The 20,855-nt window shown below is 39.7% G+C and overlaps 2 protein-coding genes and 2 pseudogenes across 2 annotated transcripts; all 4 read left to right on the top strand.

The window, feature by feature from the left end:
- The first annotated feature begins 5,074 nt into the window (after positions 1-5,074).
- Positions 5,075-5,461, top strand: LOC135473976 (histone H3, embryonic-like). Its single transcript, XM_064753952.1, has one exon. It carries the CDS (start codon positions 5,075-5,077, stop codon positions 5,459-5,461), a length of 387 nt encoding a protein of 128 aa, XP_064610022.1.
- Positions 5,462-8,907: 3,446 nt separating this feature from the next.
- Positions 8,908-9,482, top strand: LOC135462434 (histone H1-delta-like; annotated as a pseudogene).
- Positions 9,483-11,363: 1,881 nt separating this feature from the next.
- On the top strand, positions 11,364-11,773 carry LOC135473995 (histone H3-like; annotated as a pseudogene).
- A 6,417-nt stretch (positions 11,774-18,190) lies between these two features.
- LOC135462442 (histone H1-delta-like) lies at positions 18,191-18,766 on the top strand. The gene has a single exon (XM_064739672.1). It carries the CDS (start codon positions 18,191-18,193, stop codon positions 18,764-18,766), a length of 576 nt encoding a protein of 191 aa, XP_064595742.1.
- Positions 18,767-20,855: the final 2,089 nt, after the last annotated feature.

Below are 20,855 nucleotides of genomic sequence, written 5' to 3' on the forward strand. Positions count from 1 at the left end.
TCCTGGAAAATCAATCAGTCCAATCTCCGGAGTGACTTCTTGTAATTCCACAATCTTGACTCCCTGTCCGGCGTTGTAGACGTTCAGTACCTTCATCTGCAGTCCCGGTGGTATGATCACTTCGGCTACGTCAGGCACAAGATTGACCCTAAAACCACGGGTCGTGTTCAGGTTGAATAATGTCTTAGTCCCAAATTTACCAAGAACCTTTGCACCCGTGACAACCGGAAGTTTTTCCGTATAACTGCTGAACCCCCACCATGTTAACCGCGTATCCTCCTTGTACCGTGACGTCTCGTCCTCTCGCGTGCCACACCAGATGCTGCCCTGGTATGCCGGAAGTTTGTACAGCGCCGTCAAAAAGAGTTTCAACAAAGGGAGACAAGGCATCAGAGATTGTCTATCAGAGCAGCGCAGTTTGCTATTGAATAAGTGATACAGGGACTTTTCTTCATGGAGATCTTCCCATGGCCACGTGCATATCAAGAGAACGCAAAGATCGTCCTCTGCGATTCCTTCGGGAACATTGGACAGTCGGGTGATATATTGGGCTGCCTGTTCGACGATGAGATCGATGTTAGGAACCAAATCCGTCAGAGGTTCTACTGCCTCTTTGAGGGACACTTCTGGAGTGCTGAACAGCCCTCGGATCACTGGAATGTCCGTGGACAAGGGTTCTCTGACCACATCCTTCAGTCTGTTGACAAAAGTCTTACAGGCCACGTTATAATCCGCCTTGGTATACCAGAATCCAATATGTTCTATGACGTTGTCTTCGTCGTCCTGAAACTCCATAGTCGCTGGATAGTAGGTAAAAGATCCGATTACGTCAGGGACGGAATAGTACCAAAGAGTCCCCAAAATCTTGAATAGAAACATAAGGAATTAATAAACTTTAAAACGTTCATCATCACAAATGATATAAAGTGAAAAAAAATTTAGTATGTTTCGAATCGTGGATATGGTAAAAAGTCTGTCGAAAAGAATTAATTTTGAATCAGAAAGTTGTTTGGGCTGAGACTATTGCATGCAAAGGGTCGTTTGTTCGAATCAAGCTCTCGCTGTTTCGGCTTCGACTGTGTCAATAGTGTTTTTCAGATACCTGATGAAGTTTAAACTTGAGCACAGTCAAATGTAAAAAGTCTTAGCGGGTACAGCTATAATACAGCTTATATGAATACAAGGTGTCCCTCGTTAGATGAATGACCCATACTAAAGGGTAAGTCAAAAATTTGACTAACCGACAGCCCGACCAAACGACCGACCAGCCGACAGACCGACGTACATATACAATAGCTTTTCCCAGCTAATTAGATCACGGCCCACCTTATTTGCTCGTGACGCTGAATCTCTCTGCACCTAACCAGTAATTCTTCAATACAGAATAATTTGGTCACTACGATGTTCATGTTTAAATTGTGAATAAAAACCCCCGCGCTATGAATGTCTGCAAACAAACTTACCTCAGTACAGCTCCTTATGATATGACCGAACTTAAGGTACCAGTAACTTTAACTGATTGCTACATATATATGCATGCACATGTATGCCCTGACCTTACAGCAATAAAAGATTAGCCTGCTTTGATCGTGTGAAGTGCTCTTGACTACCACCGACCTGTGCCACTTGACAGCCTGCACTATGTCCACTTTCTGTATGTAACTTACCTATTCACACGCCTTGTGCTGACCTGCTCTACTGAGGGATACAGAACGTGCGTCTGTATTCAAATAACCAACGTGCAATTTGTTAACTCTTGAGGCATATTTGGCACCATTTTTGTCCATAGTGACTATACTGGCAGGTTGCTGTACAATGGTAACAACTCGCCTCAACACACAGGTGTCGATATAACGGATATTAAACTGCCGTTATTTTCATCAAAGGCTTTAACTAGCCGGCAATGTATACTCTGCGCTACATTGCAGTACAAATATAGGCGTTGACCCGGAATTGGCCTGGCTTTTTTACCTTGCAATGTAGACGTCTTGGATCGAAGTCAACCTCTTTGTTAAGATACTGAATTTGCATTCCTAAAAGACTTGGTTATTTTCCTATCCTTTCATAACCGGCATGCTAAATAAATAGGTTAAGTCTTAGCAACCATTGATTTTAAAGTAAACAAAAATGATACAATAATTCAGTTAATATGGAAGTAAACATGAGGAATTTTTATCGAATTGGTTAACACCAAATTATGTATTACATGTATCAATTACATTCTGCTGACATGCATGAAAACCTTACAGAATAGAGAACAGTTCTTTGATGCCACAGTAAACGTCTAACGTGCTTTTGGAAGACATGCACGAGGAGAGTTCGAAACCAACACCGGCACAAGATTTTGTAAACTGTGCATGTTGAATGGTATAATAATCACGAGGGAAAATATGCCATTAAAATCGATATGCAAGTGATTTCATTTGTCAGAATTAAGTAAACATACCGATGTACAAAGGCAATTTCCCACCAAGCATACGAAGTAATGGGTGGTAAATCAAAAAAACACAGAATTAAGAGCTGGATGTTAAGGAACAAATTCATGAAGTCAATCAGAATTCAAAACTGTGCACTTTTAATTGCCATTTGTTTAAATGAACCGAAAATGATTTTTTTTATGCTCACTGTTCTACTGACCCAGGAAGCACATATCGAAAATATATCAAAATTTACCACGGCTATAATTTGTTGAAATCTGGACTAAATATATTTATTTGATTGGTATTTTACGTCGTACTCAAGAATATTTCACTAAACGACGGCGGCCAGAATTATGGTGGCAGGAAATCGAGTATGGCTCTGGGACTAAATGCACAGCAGTGTCAAGTCCACAGTATAAATGGAGCAGACATATTTATTTTAATTGCACAGACATGCTTCATCATGGACTAACTTGAACATATATGTACAAGCTCAAATAGTCTATATATCTGCTGCATGTATAAATGTGCGTGTCGTGTTTTAAGCAAAAATACTGTATCTGTAACCACAAAAACCGATTGTATGGCAATTAAGTTCAGAATGAACATCTTCGCACATATGCAGTTATGACTGAGCCCCCAAAATCCGACTCAACATGGTTGCCGATCTATAAATACTATGAATGTTTCTGTGAACATATGTTTTATGCACAAAAAGAAATAAAAAAAACATACCTGCCAAATCTCTCAGCAGACGATGTAACCGTGCCAAGATACCATCACCCCACGTCACTAACATCCGTCCAGTCTGGTGATGTGGCGCAGATATACGTGTATGTTTGTTTGCAGCGCGTACTCCAGATTATTGCCAGGCAACGAGAATGAAGAACTGATTTCATGTTTCAGTTGACAACCTTGCATGATAAGGGGAGAATGCGGCGCTGTACCAGGTCTCGCATAATCAATTAGACGTGATAACGACGTTGTATTCACCACGCTTAAATAGATTTTGCTGGTACGTGTGTGTATTATTCTACCTTTAAAGGTTGTGGCTTCAAATCAAACGCTATTCTCGACGTATAAGGCTAAATTTCTAGTGCATTTGATTTCTAGGCATGTATCTCATACCGTATACATGTATATAGGCGTCATGAAATATGCACTACAACGGGTTGCACTAGTCGTTTTAAATGGCAACCTTCCTCTTTTTCGCTTGAAGCGTGGGAATGTAGCGTTGGGGTGGTCATGTCGGACGCGCAGGGGGCTAAACGTGAGCTATTCTGTTTCACTTTGTCGAGTCGCGCACATGACGCTTAACGATTTGCGTGGCATAGTATTAACCTGGTATAAGAGGTTGCATGAAATACTGAGGAAAATAGAAATAGAATGTATAGTTGAAGCCAGAGTTAAAAGGTGGGCGTGGGGCTAATCTTACAGTAAATAACAATACAAATAAAAAAAATCCGTGAATTATATATATATATATATATATATATATATATATATATATATATATATATATATATATATATATATATATATATATATATATATATATATATATATATACTTATAATTCTCAAAATGCAACAGGAACCCACTGTATACTTTAACCTTGGACTGAGCCATGGAATGCACATGACGGAATGATCATCCATTTGTTTTTTTCGTTGGTGTTCTAGACCGTACTCAACTATATTTCACTTACATTCCACGGCAGAGGCCAGCATAACGGTGGGAGGAAACCGGGTTGAGTTCTGTGAAAATCACGACCATCCACAGACAGACTCAGCACCCAGAACAAACACTTTTTTTCGTAATGACTGACGCAGCTCCAAACCCATTTACGACCGATGCGCATGTAGACTGTTGCCAAGGTAGTGCTAAGCATTTCCTGCTTTCAAAATTTTCCATAGGTGTTTGGTGGTGAGAATTTCAAGTGTTTCAAGAATTCATCTGTAGGCCACAAATTCATAAGAGAGAAATGCTTGGGAATATTGAAGAACGAGTTAAATCTAATCCAAGATGGCAGATTCAAGACTTTTTATAGGGAACAAGATGGTCATGAAAAATGTTATAGGCTGTAAGATCGATTCTCTTTGATATCATTCTAAGAGGAGATACTCGAGTCAAGAAATGGGTCTTAACACTTTCATCAATGAACTTTCATGAATGAAAAACTATAAATGCACTCGAAATGTGGCGGTATCTAAGTTTCCTCGAGCCCCAAATATAACACACGACGACCATCATGCTCGTGAAAAATGCCCAAGAATAAAGAAAAAAAACAACCAGAAACTAAATACATTAGGCTATAGACCTAGACGGAAAAAATGTGCACAGGTCGAAGCGTCAGTTGCTCCAGGAGAAATATTTATTTTTATCACTAACTTTTGAGCATTGACATTTCTAGCCAGATTAGTGAAGTCCAAATTTCTGCTTCTAGCTCAGTCGCCACAAAAACTCACCAGTGGTTGAGTTAAGTTTTGACCAATTAGGACCAAGTGATTTTGACCAGTCGGAGTGAAGCGCTCTCAAACTCGCCCAATGGCAGACGAGCACAAGCGAGTCAACACAAGCTTAAAAGTTCAGGTATTCAACACTATCGTCACACTTGATCCACTCTAGCAGCGAATATCACATCATCAGACAGCATGGCCCGTACAAAGCAGACTGCCAGGAAATCTACAGGAGGAAAGGCTCCCCGAAAACAGCTGGCCACCAAGGCGGCCAGGAAGAGCGCTCCAGCCACCGGTGGTGTCAAGAAACCTCACAGATACAGGCCCGGAACAGTGGCTCTCCGTGAAATTCGTCGTTACCAGAAGAGCACTGAACTTCTCATCCGCAAACTGCCCTTCCAGCGTCTTGTGCGTGAAATCCGTTTCCAGAGCTCTGCCGTGATGGCTCTACAAGAGGCCAGCGAATCTTACCTGGTGGGTTTGTTTGAGGACACGAACCTGTGCGCCATCCACGCCAAACGTGTCACCATTATGCCCAAGGATATCCAACTGGCCAGACGTATCCGAGGAGAGAGAGCTTAAATCTCACGGAATACCTCCAATCGCTTCCAACGGCCCTTTTCAGGGCCAACCAAAACCTCGAAAGAATCTTTTTATCTAAGCACATTTTTACACTTTTTCCTCATATACTTTTGATAATAGGGATATATTAACTATCGTTTTGTGATGTGCGCAGCTTTCCTCACACAATAATAGTGTCTGAATATAACTGAGTATTTAATTAACCTGATCATTATCAAATATCATTAGACATATTATTTACTGCACCTTAAAATGGCTTGTTCTAAAATACGGCACATTTCATATAAAATGAAATTTATTTTAAAAAGTATCTCACTACGGATGACGTCCCTGTTGACACGTGGAATCACGATATAATGGGCTTTCTTCACCCTGTTAGTTACCCCCCTTTAAAAGAACTCAAGATTGCATTTTTCCGTTCATCATGGAACTATATATAGAAATCAGTCAGATTTATTACAAGAAAACCAATTATATCATGTTCTCTACTCTATATGAACATAAATACACAGTTCATACGTGTGTACCATTAACATATAGCTAAGTAACCAATCTCACCCGACATGACTTGCACACGTACCTGTGTGATTCCATTTTGCTGTTATAGTGTAAACCTCCGTATACGAATCAAATTCCAAATCTCCAAATGCTATTAAAAATACACAAATAAGCTATAAATTTACTAGACAAGCTGGGAAACCAAGCTGTAAACATTGATGATTTAAGTTAGTAAATCATTTATTTATTTGATTGGTGTTTTAAGCCGTGGCCATGAACATTTCACTTATACGATGGGGCCAGCGCTATGAAGGGAATAAATCCACCATAGGTTGCTAAACAAACAATTATAACATGTTTTAGTACGAGCCAGACATGTAATTACACTTGGTATTTACGATGTCTGTAATTGAGAAATGCCTCTGAAAAACCTGGGCATAGATATTCAGTACAGCATATTGATTTTTATGTAGATAAAACGTATCCCACCACAAATGGCATAGGTGACTAAATGTCTGTCTATATATGGAGATTACGATGTGCATCTTCGCTAAACTTTATTTTGATATTTTGGTGAAAAGACAGAACAAGTGAACTGAGCGTGGGATACTTGAAAAAGCGCGGCAATGATATCACAGTTCTTCTCGTTAAGCGGAAAAGGAAAAAATCCACAAAAAAGAACCCAAATTGCCTTAGATCTGCTTTATCAAAAAATTATTTTACCGCCTCGGTCATTTAAAGGCCAATTTACACCATCGTCACTCATAGGCAGGTTTTCCCACCAAGACTATTGAGTTTGGACAAACTGTCCTTTGTTCAGTTGGTTCTTTATTCAGTTCACCAGAGCGCGATGGTCTAATTATACCGGGATCACATGTGCGCTCAGCACTAAGCCACGTCAGACAGGATTTTCTTCTTTTGTTGCTACTCTCTAAACTCGAAGAAAGCAGCGAGTTATGTAATCTATCAGAGCAAAAGCCAGCCTTAATTATTCGCCAGGGGAGAGGGTGTTAATGAAGGATTGTCAAAAGTAGTCATCACTCATACAATGACGCAGTTGAGAACTTAGATCAGTGGGAGGCAAGGAAAATGTCACCAAAAATCACAATAGATTTCAACTACGAATTTGTTTTTATAAAAACCGCGAAATTTCGTCACCCGGTTGACATACACTACTTAAATAGGCGGTCGTGTAAGTAAAATATTCTTAATTACGGCGTACACCACCAATCAAATTTCATCACATACATAGGAAAGAAAATATATGATTAGTTATATACTGCTTAAGACTCATAGTTGTACGTGCGTTCAATGATAATAATAAAGTCAAGGCATCACCACGCAAATGTAGAAGGCTTCTGAGTTGTTATTGGTGAACTTTACCCATAATATCGTCGTCGTCTTCACTCCCAGTCACTCCACCACCACCTACCACTTGTGCCTTACGTACATAATATGAAAGCTTTCCCAAAGAACCGCAACACATTTTGACTATTCAAACAAGCCGAGGAGTGACTGTTTAGTCATTACATGACTTAGCAAATTTAGACCTCACCATATATCCCTCTAAAACAACTTTTTGGCGGACTTTATCATGGCTTATGGGCGTTTTGTCCGTTTTTAATGTAAGGAATGGACTTTTTGTCCTATGGTATGATGACTGGGCTTTTTGTCGGATGTAACTCTCATCTCACACCCATATATATAGTTGTAACGAAAACAGGAAACAAAAATAATTCCATACAAAAGCCGATATATATTTGTCCGTTTATTTCTATCCACTTATATATTTATGCAGGTTATGTTTTATTGTACAGTTGGACTGGGATAAAATCTATGTCAGTGAAACACCAACCAAATTCCTTCACATGCATAGAAAAGAAAATATATTCAGAGTTGTTATTGGTGACCTTTGCCAATAATATCGTCGTCGTCCTCACTCTCCGTCACTCCACCACCTCCTTGTGCTAAACGTACACAATGTGAAAGCTTTCCCTAAGAACTGTAACACATTTTGACTATACAAACAAACCGATAAGTAACTCTATTCATTCATTACATGGTTTAGCAAGTTTAAACCTATCTTTCTAAAACTTTTTGGTGGACTTAATTCTGTTATGTGGGTGTTTTGTCCCTTTTCGATGTAAGGAATGGATATAGTCTATCAGAAAAGAAATATAATTCCAAACAAAAACCAATATATATGTGTCCGTTTATTTCAGACCGCTTATATATTTATGCAAGTTATGTTTTATTGCACAATTAGAATTGGATAAAATCTATGTCAGTAAAAGGAAAAAAGTTGTGAAGTTTAAAATTTTACTGAGAATGAGCGATGATGATAGTTAAGCACTTGTTAAAGAGCGTTGGTACATAAAACAACATGTGAAGCGCGATCCACTTATCCCAACCACAAGTGACTTGTTTGGCGGGAAGTTACCACTGAGTACAGCGTCACAGGCAGAGGAAAATCATTGCAAGAACTGCAGAATCTACCACTAAAGATAATAGAAATGGCATCTTTGAATAACTTACAATCTTAGGATATCGTAACTAAGCGTAAAATAACTCTATGAATTTGTCTTTTGCGTGCAAAATACAAATATTTGCCAGATAGGAGACATTAGAATGCAACACTAGCTAAATATATTTCATCTTATCGCACAACATCCTTCGCGAATTTTTTTGAAACGCGAAATATACATTAATAAAGAACATGAACATATATCCAATGTAAAATTCCATGTATAACAATATAAATGTCAGTGATATTTCTATTGAAATAAGAGCAAAGAAACACAAACTTCGCTTGATGATCAAAATCGCCGGGCAGGTGCTTTCGACGCGGTCCGCGCTAGGCCTTGAAAAGCAGCTGGTCAGCAAACTACAGGCATTCGCACTCCAGCAGCCAGACTGACTTTACCTGGACAATTACCTGGATATTCATCATGACTGACACAGCTCCAGCTCCCGTCGTGCAGAAAGTGAAAAAGGCCACCAAGCCCAAGAAACCAGCCGAGCACCCGAAATACAGCGAGATGTGTCAGCCGCTCTCAAGGACCTGAAAAGAGAGAGGGGGATCCTCAAGGGGCAAGATTTTTGAAGTACATCATGGCGAATTACAAGGTTGGAGACGAGAAGACCGTCAACACACACCTGAAGCTTGCCCTGAAAAGTGGCGTCCAGTCCGGTATGTTGAAACAGACTAAGGGTACCGGTGCTACAGGATCATTCAAACTTGGAGAAACCGCCAAGAAAGCCCCGCCAAGCCAAGAAACCGGCCGTCAAGAAACCAGCAGCCAAAAGACAGCCACTAAGAAGACGAAATCACCGAAGAAAGTCACAAAGAAACCAGCTGCCAAGAAACTCAAATCTCCGGCCAAAAAACTCACCAAGAAGACAAAAATCTCCGAAGAAGGTGGCGAAGAAACCGGCGTCTAAGAAACCAACCAAATCTCCAAAGAAACCAGCAGCCAAGAAACCAGCCACTAAAAAGCCAGCAGCCAAGAAAACGAAGGCCTAAACAAAATGATTTTCTTTCCAACGGCCCCTTTTCAGGGCCAACCATAACTCCCGAAAGAGATTTTTCTGTCTAAGCACATCGTTAAATGGGTGTTAAATGCCCTGCAATATCAGAGGTAAGAAAAATGCCGAAACAGTCAGAAATCATCACTTTTATACATAAAAATATTTTGAGCCAATTCATCAAGACAACGAAGCGAAGAAAAAAAATTCTAACTTCTCTGTCAAATGTATAGTGAGTTTTCACCAAACTTAAAATGACTAACGTAAGGACTGCTCGGATAAGGCAACTGCGTAGCCAATACAACTGTCATATGCTGAAGACAACGTTCACGTGTATGTACAAATTACTAGTCATCGTGTTAGTATTAATTTTAGTGAAAAAAACAACGTAATGCGTTATTCAGGGGAGATATTGAAAACATTTTTGTGCAAAGACCTGAGACGATATTTAGTACAACTAGATATATCACTTTAGTGAAGACAATGAGAACCGTCACCGGAATACAAATCTTAACCGGCCCGTTAACCTTGACAGGTGCCATAAGTATATAACCTTAACCTTGTAAAAGCGTGATTGGTAAATGTTTATACTGATGAATAAAAGAGTAGATTTATTCGCTTTAACTAAACGCCACAATGAAAAGATAAGTAATCCGTCCCCCGGTCGGATGTTACGTTGCAATAGGTCATTAAGGAAAGTATCACAAAACCCTGGTTTCCTTTCAAGTATATAGTACTATATACGGGTTGTATCAGTGCGTTTTATGATGCTGGAAACTGGTCTTACATGCAGGTACCTGTAAAATAGAAAATTTAGGTATGATATGGATGTACGCAATATTCATTACACCAACGCTGTCATCTCAAGTAACTGTACATAAGGGCACGTCTTTTCACAAAGCTGCGTGCGACATTTTGTACGTCACTATGCCGTACCATTGTCCTATATTTCCCGAAAATGTCAATTAACAGAATTATAAAGTGAAATTCCTCACTGTCTGTCCGACGAGATAACATGCAAATAAGGCAGCGTAAAGATTCCGACTATGCAACGTTCGTTCGTGGATTGCACTTGTAAACACTACGAGAAACTGAAAGCGAATTCTAAGTCTAGTAAACCAGATACGATCTTCCTTTTTATCGATAATGTTTGATAAGGTATTTGTAATTCGAACGATCTGTTACAACAGAACTGAAGCTACATGGTAGGCCGCATGATTACAAAACAATACCGTGTCTGACACTTCCAGATCGCTGAACACCTCCCGCGTCAAGGCAAAAAGGGGAGGTGACTGACTCAAAATACCAGGGTGTCTGTAAAATACAATGACTTAAGGGAGTTTATGGTTGAAGGGAAAGTTTGGATAAAACTGAACAGCCAATCGTTCACTCAGAGTCAGATACATGTCAGTACACACCTGGAAATCTCAGGTTTATGAAGATGACATCTAAAATAACAATATATTTTTCTCCCTTAGCGTTATGTCCCTTTAATCTATCTATACTTCCTGGTTTTAATGATATATTTATAGCCATACACTAACACCAAATGGAAGTTTCAACGAATGTTACAATGATCGAGGTGTTGTTACTGAACCACGCGTTTTTCTTATGTTGAAGCGATGGATGCTGCTAGAGAAGCATGTAGATAAAATACTAAAGTAGTTCATAATTTGCAATGTAAAAATTTTTGGGTCACCGGTTGTACAAAAACTGACCAATCGGTGAGTTACGTTTTAACCAATCAGGGTTCAGGGATTTCCACCAGTCGGAGAGAGGCCTCGTCCAATGGCAGAGGGACACAAGAGGGCCAAGACAGGCTTAAAAGCCCATGTATTGAACACCTTGGTCACACTTGATCCATTCTAGCAGGAGAGACATGGCCCGTACAAAGCAGACCGCCCGTAAATCTACAGGAGGAAAGGCTCCCCGAAAACAGCTGGCACAAAGGCAGCCAGGAAGAGCGCCCCAGCCACCGGTGGTGTCAAGAAACCTCACAGATACAGGCCCGGAACAGTGGCTCTCCGTGAAATTCGTCGTTACCAGAAGAGCACTGAACTTCTCATCCGCAAACTGCCCTTCCAGCGTCTGGTGCGTGAAATCGCCAGGATTTCAAGACGGACCTGCGTTTCCAGAGCTCTGCCGTGATGGCTCTACAAGAGGCCAGCGAATCTTACCTGGTGGGTTTGTTTGAGGACACGAACCTGTTGCGCCATCCACGCCAAACGTGTCACCATTATGCCCAAGGATATCCAACTGGCCAGACGTATCCGAGGAGAGAGAGCTTAAATCTCACGGAATACCTCCATTCCCTTCCAACGGCCCTTTTCAGGGCCAACCAAAACCTCGAAAGAAACTTTCTAACTAAGCAGCTAAGTAACCATATCAGCATCAAATATCATTAGACATAATACTCACACTGCCCAAGCACAAACTTGTTCTTGGATACAGAAGATTTTACATAAATTTAAATTTATTCTACGCTAAAAGATAAAAGAAGTCTAGTTCTAAGAACCTAAAATGTTTCTGACGTGTAAACATGATACAGTGGTTTGCCTTTATCCAGTTACACTTCCATGAAAGAAACTGCAGTTTGCAGCTTTCCGATATCAACTCCTTGCAGACGTCAACAGAAAGCTATTTATATAAACGTGTATTATCAACGCTTTTTACATTTGCATGGCAAAATCACCAGATTTATTACAAGAAAAACAATCATATCTTGTTCTCCTCATGAACACAAATACACGACTCCTATATGTTTACCATTTACTTGTAGGGAAGTAACAAATCTCATCCGACATATCAGCGGTAACCATGAAAAAGTCGTGCTGGTTTGGGGAAGGGTGGGGAGGTTTGATAAAAAGTGGGTATGAAATCGTAGAGTAGTTTCCTGGCAAGACTGTCATATAATCCTTTTGTTCTGATCGTTTGGGTTTTTTAGGCAAAACAGTGTAAACATACTTGTGTGATTTTATTTTACTGTTATCCCGTAAACATCCGAATGGGAATCATTTTCAAATCTCCAAGTCCTACTCAAAATACTCAAATTTGTTCAATAAGCTGGGAAACCAAGCTGTAAAACTTGAGGGTTTAAATTAGGAAATCATTATCTATTTGAACGGCGTTTCAAGCTGTAGCCAAGACCATTTCATTAATACGATGGGGTCTAGCGCTATGATTGGACGAAACCCACCATATGTTGCTCGAAGACAAACAATTATAAACATATTTTAGTATGAACCAGAAATGTAATTACGGTTATTACGCTTATCATTATTTATGATGTCTATAATTAAGTTAATGAGAAATGCTTCTGAAAAACCTGGGCATAAATATTTACTACAGCGAAGAGGACAGATTTATGTCTGTAACCACAAATATATGTACTGTGTCCACGGCTTAAATGATACGTAAAACTACGTGAGCTTGAACCCCTGGATTAATACATATCCCACCGCAAATGCATAAATAACTAATTATCTAAGAATAGATATTTCCATGTGCATCGTAACCAAACTTTATTCAGAAATTTTGGTGAAAAGAAAAGAACAGATGAACTGTACGTGTGTTACTTGACAAAGCGAGGCACTCAAATCACAGTTCTTCTCATTGAGCGGAAAAGAAATACATCCCAAAAAATGAAGACAAATTGCTTTAGACCCCTTTTACCAAAAATAGTTTTACTGTCCCGATCATTATAAATGCTAATTTACACCATTGTCACTCAAAGGCAGGATTCCCGCCAAGACTGTTCAGTGTTGAGAAACTGTCGAAAGATTCTTTGTTCGGTTTTCGGCGTGGCGGTCTAGTGGTACCAGGATCACATGGGCGCTCTGCAAGAAGCCACTTCAAACAGGTTTTCGTTCTTTTGTTGATAAGCTCTAAACCGGAAAAGCTGAAAAGAAAGCCACGAGTTGTGTATCCATCAAACCCAAAGCCAGAATAATTTATTCTCCGGGGGAGAGGCTGTTCATGAAGGAAGTCAATCTTTGTCATCACTCATTACATGTTGCCGTTGAGAACTTGAATCAGTCCTCACTCTCCATCACTCCACCACCTCCTGCCACTTGTGCTAAACGTACACAATGTGAAAGCTTTCCCTAAGAACTGTAACACATTTTGACTATACAAACAAGCCGATAAGTAACTCTATTCATTCATTACATGGTTTAGCGAGTTTAAACCTGTCTGTATATCTTTCTAAAACTTTTTGGTGGACTTAATTCTGGTTTATGGGTGTATCGTCCGTTTTTGATGTAAGGAATGGATATAGTCTATCAGGAAAGAAATATAATTCCAAACAAAAGCCAGTATATATTTGTCCGTTTATTTCTATCCGCTTATATATTTATGCAAGTTATGTTTTATTGCACAATTAGAATGGGATAAAATCTATGTCAGTAAAAGGAAGTTGTGGAGTTTAAAATTTTACTGAAAATGAGCGATAATGATAGTTAAACACATTTTAAAGAGCGTTGGTACATAAAACAACATATGACGCGCGATCCACTTATCCCAATCTGGCCAATTCATCAAAACAATAAAATGAGGAAATAAAATCAGGTGTAGATAGGATTTACCAAAGTTAAAACGATTTACGTAAGGACTGCTCGGGTATGTCAACTGCTATGCCAATAGAATTGTTATACGCTGAAGGCAAAGATAACATCGCTTCAACATGGATATCTGTGTACAAAATTCCAGCCATCGTGTTCAGTGGACATACTGAAAACACTTTTGTGCATAAAACGGTGTCCCTTTATTAGTACAAGTAGACATCACTTGGATGAAGAGAATGGACCCACTACAGGAGTTAAACGGCCCGTTAACACTGGCAGGCGCTGTACGTATAAGAGCGCCAGTTGTAGAGAATAGGGGTATAAACCGCCTTCGGGTGGGGCAAGGATGTGTTGCACATTGCACTACAATGAAGATTGTCTCTTCCCATCTTACATCCACAACAGCACCACTTGTCATTTGGTGTTATTCACGGCAGTCCGAATAAGCACAATGTATTCTCAGCTGGCAAATGAGAGGTTTTTTTTCTTCTGAAAGGTGCAACAGGTACAAGAGATGTATGTTTATAAGTTTGTCTGGTATTTCAATATTGTGGATATATAAATTAATTTATTAACGATCCAACACATTGTCATCAATAAGAATTGAACTTATTCGTTAAACAGTTACATTTTATAAAAAAAATCATGTAAATAAATTTTAAAAACAGTTACATTTTATAAAAAAATCATGTAAATAAATTTTATATGTTAAAAATATAAATAATTATACCGAATAGCCACTTATATATGTTCAGTAACATAAAATAATTACTTAGCATTAAGTCGTTATTTAGTTGGCATAAAGTGTTGAAGTATAGACTTACATTACTATAGCTGCAGGACATTTAAGACTCGTCCTAGCCTTGTATCGCCAAGGTTATTAGACATGACTCTGGCATGGTGAGCCCTTTTTAAACTATAGGTAACAGTTAATTAATCTTCTTATTGGATCATTGATAATAGAGATATTTTGATTTAATTTCTTTAGTGAAATACAGATGAAAAATCAGTAGACAGTAAGTATGGGTGTTTGCATGGCGGTTACAACTTTCCGGTGACATACATCATTAAGCATTTGTTGAGACGCTCCCTGCCCCCCCCCCCCCATAGACACACACTCAAATTTATGTAAACAAAATGATTTGCAAACTTTAACACAAAATAAAAATTAAATCCTTCAAGGTAGCAGAAAATCATAAATTGCCAATTTCATTTGATAAGCTGTTTTCATATTCGGACCTGGCCATTGATATGTGGAAACTTGCCTTTCAGATTTGAAAGCCTTGAGTATAGTATTGCGTGCTTTTTACGGGGATCTGTGCCACCGGGATGTAAGAAAATGTTGAGTTTGTAGAAGAAAGTGGGCTAGATTCTATTTTGTACTTTTCATTGTGCCAATCATGAACCGGTATCAATAAAGTGCCATGTTATCTCAACAACAACTTCACACAGTTCAGCTACCTGAGCAATGTTCCTGGGTATCTGAGTTCTTAGAGTGGCAGAATGTTGTATTGGTTTTGGGGAGGGGGGGGGGGGGGGGGGGTAGATCAATTCATGGAGTGCCACTGTTTATTCCACCCGGATGCATTCTAAGCGCTTTCACACTTGGATGTAACACCTACCAATGTGACCCGTGATGTCATTTAGAATTCCACCACCGCCACCCACACTTCACCACCCCGACATTAATTCACATTCTTGTTTGAGTCAGTGAAAACCGGTTACCCAAGCAAGTGTCTAATACATTTAGAAACTCACGCTTCAAATATTTATAACAGAACATACAGTTGTCATATCTCGGACAACGGTTTGTGGCAATAACATAATCTATTCTGCTGTAAATCAGATTCTGTTAGGTGAATAAGTTTGTATTTACAGATCACATATACATAACACCAGTGTCAAAACCATGCATCATGGCCAAGAAACACAAGTCACTACCATTTTCCAAAGTGTTCTTCACATGAAGGTATAAATCAGAACTTGGAAACGATTTATACCTCCACAGTTTCACGCACGATATACCAATATCTATACTCAACAAAAATATAAACACACGAGGCAATTTAATATTGTTTTCTCTCAGTACTGAATAGCTCAACAAATGGGGTAAGTAATCATTAATTGTGGCTTCAAGTTCCACCAGAGTTTGGAGCAATAGCCCAGAAGCTATGGCTCCGTGAGAGTGTATGCCTCCGTATGGAGACATCGGGTGTTGAGAATACACCCTGATATGGACTTCTGAGGGAAAGTGTCAGCTCATTGAAAATGGAAGCACTGACAGACTGCATATCATACACTGTATGAATTGTGAAAGCCCTTCCTTTTTGTTATAAACCAGCATACATATAATTCGTTCTACAAGAATGTAATTACTGAAAAAGTTAACAATAAGTTTTCCGGGGAAGGGACTGGTCGTAAATTTCAATTCTAAAGTGCCTGTAAATGTGACCGGTACGAGTATCAGGTAGTCTTCATCTTCGTAAAACGGATCTTAGTCCAATCTAAATCTATCCCTGTAAGATTATGTTACTATTTGGTCTCGTTGTGTACGTTCACCACAATAAAACATTATTTTCCAAGTTCTTTACAATAAAAATCTATAGGTATTCCCGGATAAATATGGCTGGAGCCCTTTAATAGCAGAACAAAGAAATAGTGCTTGCTTTTTGGCGCTATAGCCTGGACACAGCTGCATGTGTGTCTACAGGTCAACTACTGCGAGCTGATAAGTCATCATGTAATGGAGTCGTGGACAGCACCTCCTAGGACAGCATGAGTTGTGGAGTAGGGGCGGATTTTGGTGTGTATGTTGGAAGGTTGGGGGTGGGGGGTACATTACTCGTCTTGGTGGGCAGTCCAATTCTTCTCACCGTATACTTCTGCGTGCCCTCCGTTGTATATTCAGAAAAATAGCGCTTGACCGTTCTAAATCTACAAGGGACAAAAACACATACTGTGATATCTTCGGATATGTATATGTTTATATTATATCCCAGTTGATTGCGTACAATAACGCGTGTGGAGAGTATTATGGCGCAAACCTGTAGTATGGATGTTATACCTTGAGCGCTTACAATGCATGTACAGGGACCACACATTAACTACGTACCATTTCGGTTTTAAAGAGCTTATTCCCTGAGCAGAATATTGTGACACCTGGAGCGTAAATGACACAAGTTTCAGTTTTCATTATCACTAAATAAAGTTTGTGACGCAAAATATTATCGACTCTTCCTGTTAAAAAATCCCCTAATTCTGTGAGTAGAACATTGTGACATCCAAAACACGTGAAATCATATAAGATAATTTTAAGCGTCCATTAGAACAAAATAAATTTTCTGTGGGCAGAATATTGTGACATACAGATGAATGCCTATTTGTATAAAACAAAAAATAAATATGGACGTGTTCAAATGTTACCATGCACCATCAATGACTGATTAAGCGGACATAGCATGGAGTTTATTAGGTGGATTTTGTGTGAAGTCTATCATGTATAACTTTATGGTAATATTTAATAACGTTTTTTACACGGCTGTCACATATGTGATGTCTTAAAACTTCCGCAAAGCGCTTTTACAGCAGAAGAAGAAAGCCACCGATCAACCTAAATAGACATAACTATGTACATATATTCCTAACCTTGCAGATAGATCTATATCTCTTAACGGTATCTGTATAACATCTAACAGTAATTGTTTTCTTGCACAATTATTTTCACTAAGTGGCTGAGGTAAACCCAGGACCACCTGCAGATCTAGTCAATTACTTAGCGGCAAAGGTGGTAAAAATGCAACGGTGATTCGCAAGTATAGGCAACCAAACGGTACATTATTCCAAAATTGACAATAACCTATTACCATTATCGTCATGAGACACAAAGTACACAATAACCAATAACATACTCTATGACCTGTTCAAATTCTATATAGATTTACAGCTAGCTTAGAGATATATTCTGGTTTAAATTTGCTTCAAGAAACACAAATTATAGCTGGTACAGTTCACGGCTGGATTTGTCTCGTGTGCTTTCAACGCGGTCCGCGCTCGGGGTATGTACAACGGGCGGCCTAATCCTATCGCCATTCGCATGTTTGCTACCAGATAGAACGTACGATCTACTGCATCAAAGCTATTCATCATGACTGACACAGCTCCAGCTCCCGTCGTCCAGAAGGTGAAGAAGGCCACCAAACCCAAGAAGCCAGCCGAGCACCCGAAATACAGCGAGATGGTGATAGCCGCTCTCAAGGACCTGAAAGAGAGAGGAGGATCATCCAGGAGCAAGATCTTGAAGTACATCGTCACCAACTACAAGGTGGGAGACGAGAAGACCGTCAACACTCACCTGAAGCTTTCCCTGAAAAGTGGCGTCCAGTCCGGTGTGTTGAAACAGACTAAGGGTACCGGGGCCACGGGATCTTTTAAGCTCGGAGAAGCTGCCAAGAAAGCCCCGGCCAAGCCAAAGAAAACAGCCGTCAAGAAACCTGCAGCCAAAAAGCCAGCTGCTAAGAAGACAAAATCACCAAAGAAAGTCACAAAGAAACCAGCTGCCAAGAAACTGAAATCTCCGACCAAGAAAGTCACGAAGAAGACAAAATCTCCGAAGAAGGTGGCGAAGAAACCGGCGTCAAAGAAATCCACCAAATCTCCAAAGAAACCAGCAGCTAAAAAACCAGCAACCAAGAAACCAGCAACCAAGAAAACAACTGCTTAAACAGGCTAATGCTGGTGCAATTCTTATCCAACGGCTCTTTTCAGGGCCACCCAAACCTTCTGAAAGAGATCTTTCCGTCTAAGCACGTCATGGTTTGTCTTTCAACATTTAGGACGTTAATAACCAAGGAGCAAACAATATGAATAATAAATAATAACTTGATGCATGTTGCATTGTATAACTTGGTCAGCCATTAGTAACAAACCATGTTCATCTTCGTATTAATCGGTTAAACAATGAGGTTAAAGTGTCAATTCAAAGGCCAAAATGTACAGTAGTCGGTCAGTGTAATGATGTTCATTTTTTATGAAAACAAAGGAGACAATTTACATGTCCACGTAGGACATTGGAATCAAATAAGTTGTGGAAAACTATTCTCTTTTTCCCCCTATTCGCGTCTTTCTTCCGAACAATGTGTTTATCATGTTAGGTGACAACACCTTCCCTCTGTAAATTTCTATTTTCAAAAATTATATAGACTACACCACTACATGACAGTACTTCTATGCCTAGACAGACGATATATCTTCAAGTACACTCTGCACTATCTCCATACACGTGTTCTCAGCCCCACCCTACTCGCCCAATACCCAAGGGCTCTCTTTCTGTCCCCCAGGCAATGAGTTAATGTATCTATGCCTGACTATGGATGACCGACTACACTAGAAAACCCCGGCTTCCAACTGTTACTACAATGCTTCCAACTCATGCTGTTCCATTTGCCGTGTTATTAACACAGTGTTTATGTGTATGAGGTCATTTATTAGGATCTAGGCCCCTTCCTGCCCACGGACGATGGGTTAATATGTCTATGTGTATTACGTCATGTATTAGCATGACTGACTACACCAAACTGAATGGACCGTGACATCCGAATGTCACAACAATACTTCTATCTCAAGCTGTTCCGTTTGACGTGTGGTATTAACACTCATTTGGTATATGTATGGGATGCCCTTCATTGGGGTGGCCGAGGAGGTTAGCACGCCAGTGTGACGCAATGACCCAGAAGCACCAATGCGGTCGAGTCCAGTTCATGCTGACTTACTCTCCGGCCGTACGTGGAAAGGTCCTCAGCAACCTGCGGATGGTCGTGGGTTTCCTCCGGGCTCTGCCCGGTTTCCCCCCACCATAATGTCGGCCGCCGTCGTATAAGTGAAATACTCTTGAGTACGGCGTAATACACCAATCAACTAACTAACTAACTAAATAAATAAATTATTCATTGGGATGGCTGATTACACTAAACACAATGGATCGTCACTTGATCCAGTTGACAAGTGACAATCAGTGGTATCTGTATGGCAATGAGAAATACATATGTAATATCAACACTTAGTGTCCACGGGTCAAGCCCAACATTCGTATAGCACTCGTTCGAAGTCGATAATCACGCAATTACAGCTCCTCGTTTAAACAAACTTTCTCCAATACATTTATCAGGTCATCAAAACGATACGGTTAAGATATTGCTTACGTGGGGCGAAACCCTTGAACGTTCATTTTTGTAATCAGTCAAACAAATTTCGGGGTATTTTAAGTCAATGTAAGTCAAAGACAGATTATTTCACAATCATGTATGTCAGCTCCTTCAATCCAGTTTTTTTGCATTTAATGGATGTTGTGAAATGTTTAGTGGTTCCAGAGAATGGAAAGTTCGTAACGCCCGTCAATCAGTTGGGTTCATGTTGTGCAAATATTATAGAATGAAAGTAATATGCAAGAATTGTTCAGTATACTGCATCTATATTTATTTGATCGTTGACTAACGACTCTCTACTTTCTACTCTATTAAAGCACACAGATAATACTTCCATGTTGGCCATATGGTTTAGGTATTGTGACATTAGATTCTTGAGTGAGGCTGTCATAAACTGTCAGGCCATCCTCGCTGTATGCCCAGCTCATTTTTGTCAGTCTCAGCACGAATTAAATGTCAAGCATAACCTCCGTTGAAGGATTCTAATTTTCTTCACATGCTAAAAGCCCACCTAAACGGACCAATGATTTTGCTTGATTTTTAGCCAATCGGGAACAACATTTAATAGCCAATCACACACATGTGCGCCATTTTTACAGCCAATGAATG

Source organism: Liolophura sinensis, chromosome 1, assembly GCF_032854445.1.
Source record: "Liolophura sinensis isolate JHLJ2023 chromosome 1, CUHK_Ljap_v2, whole genome shotgun sequence".
Classification (NCBI taxonomy): domain Eukaryota; kingdom Metazoa; phylum Mollusca; class Polyplacophora; order Chitonida; family Chitonidae; genus Liolophura; species Liolophura sinensis.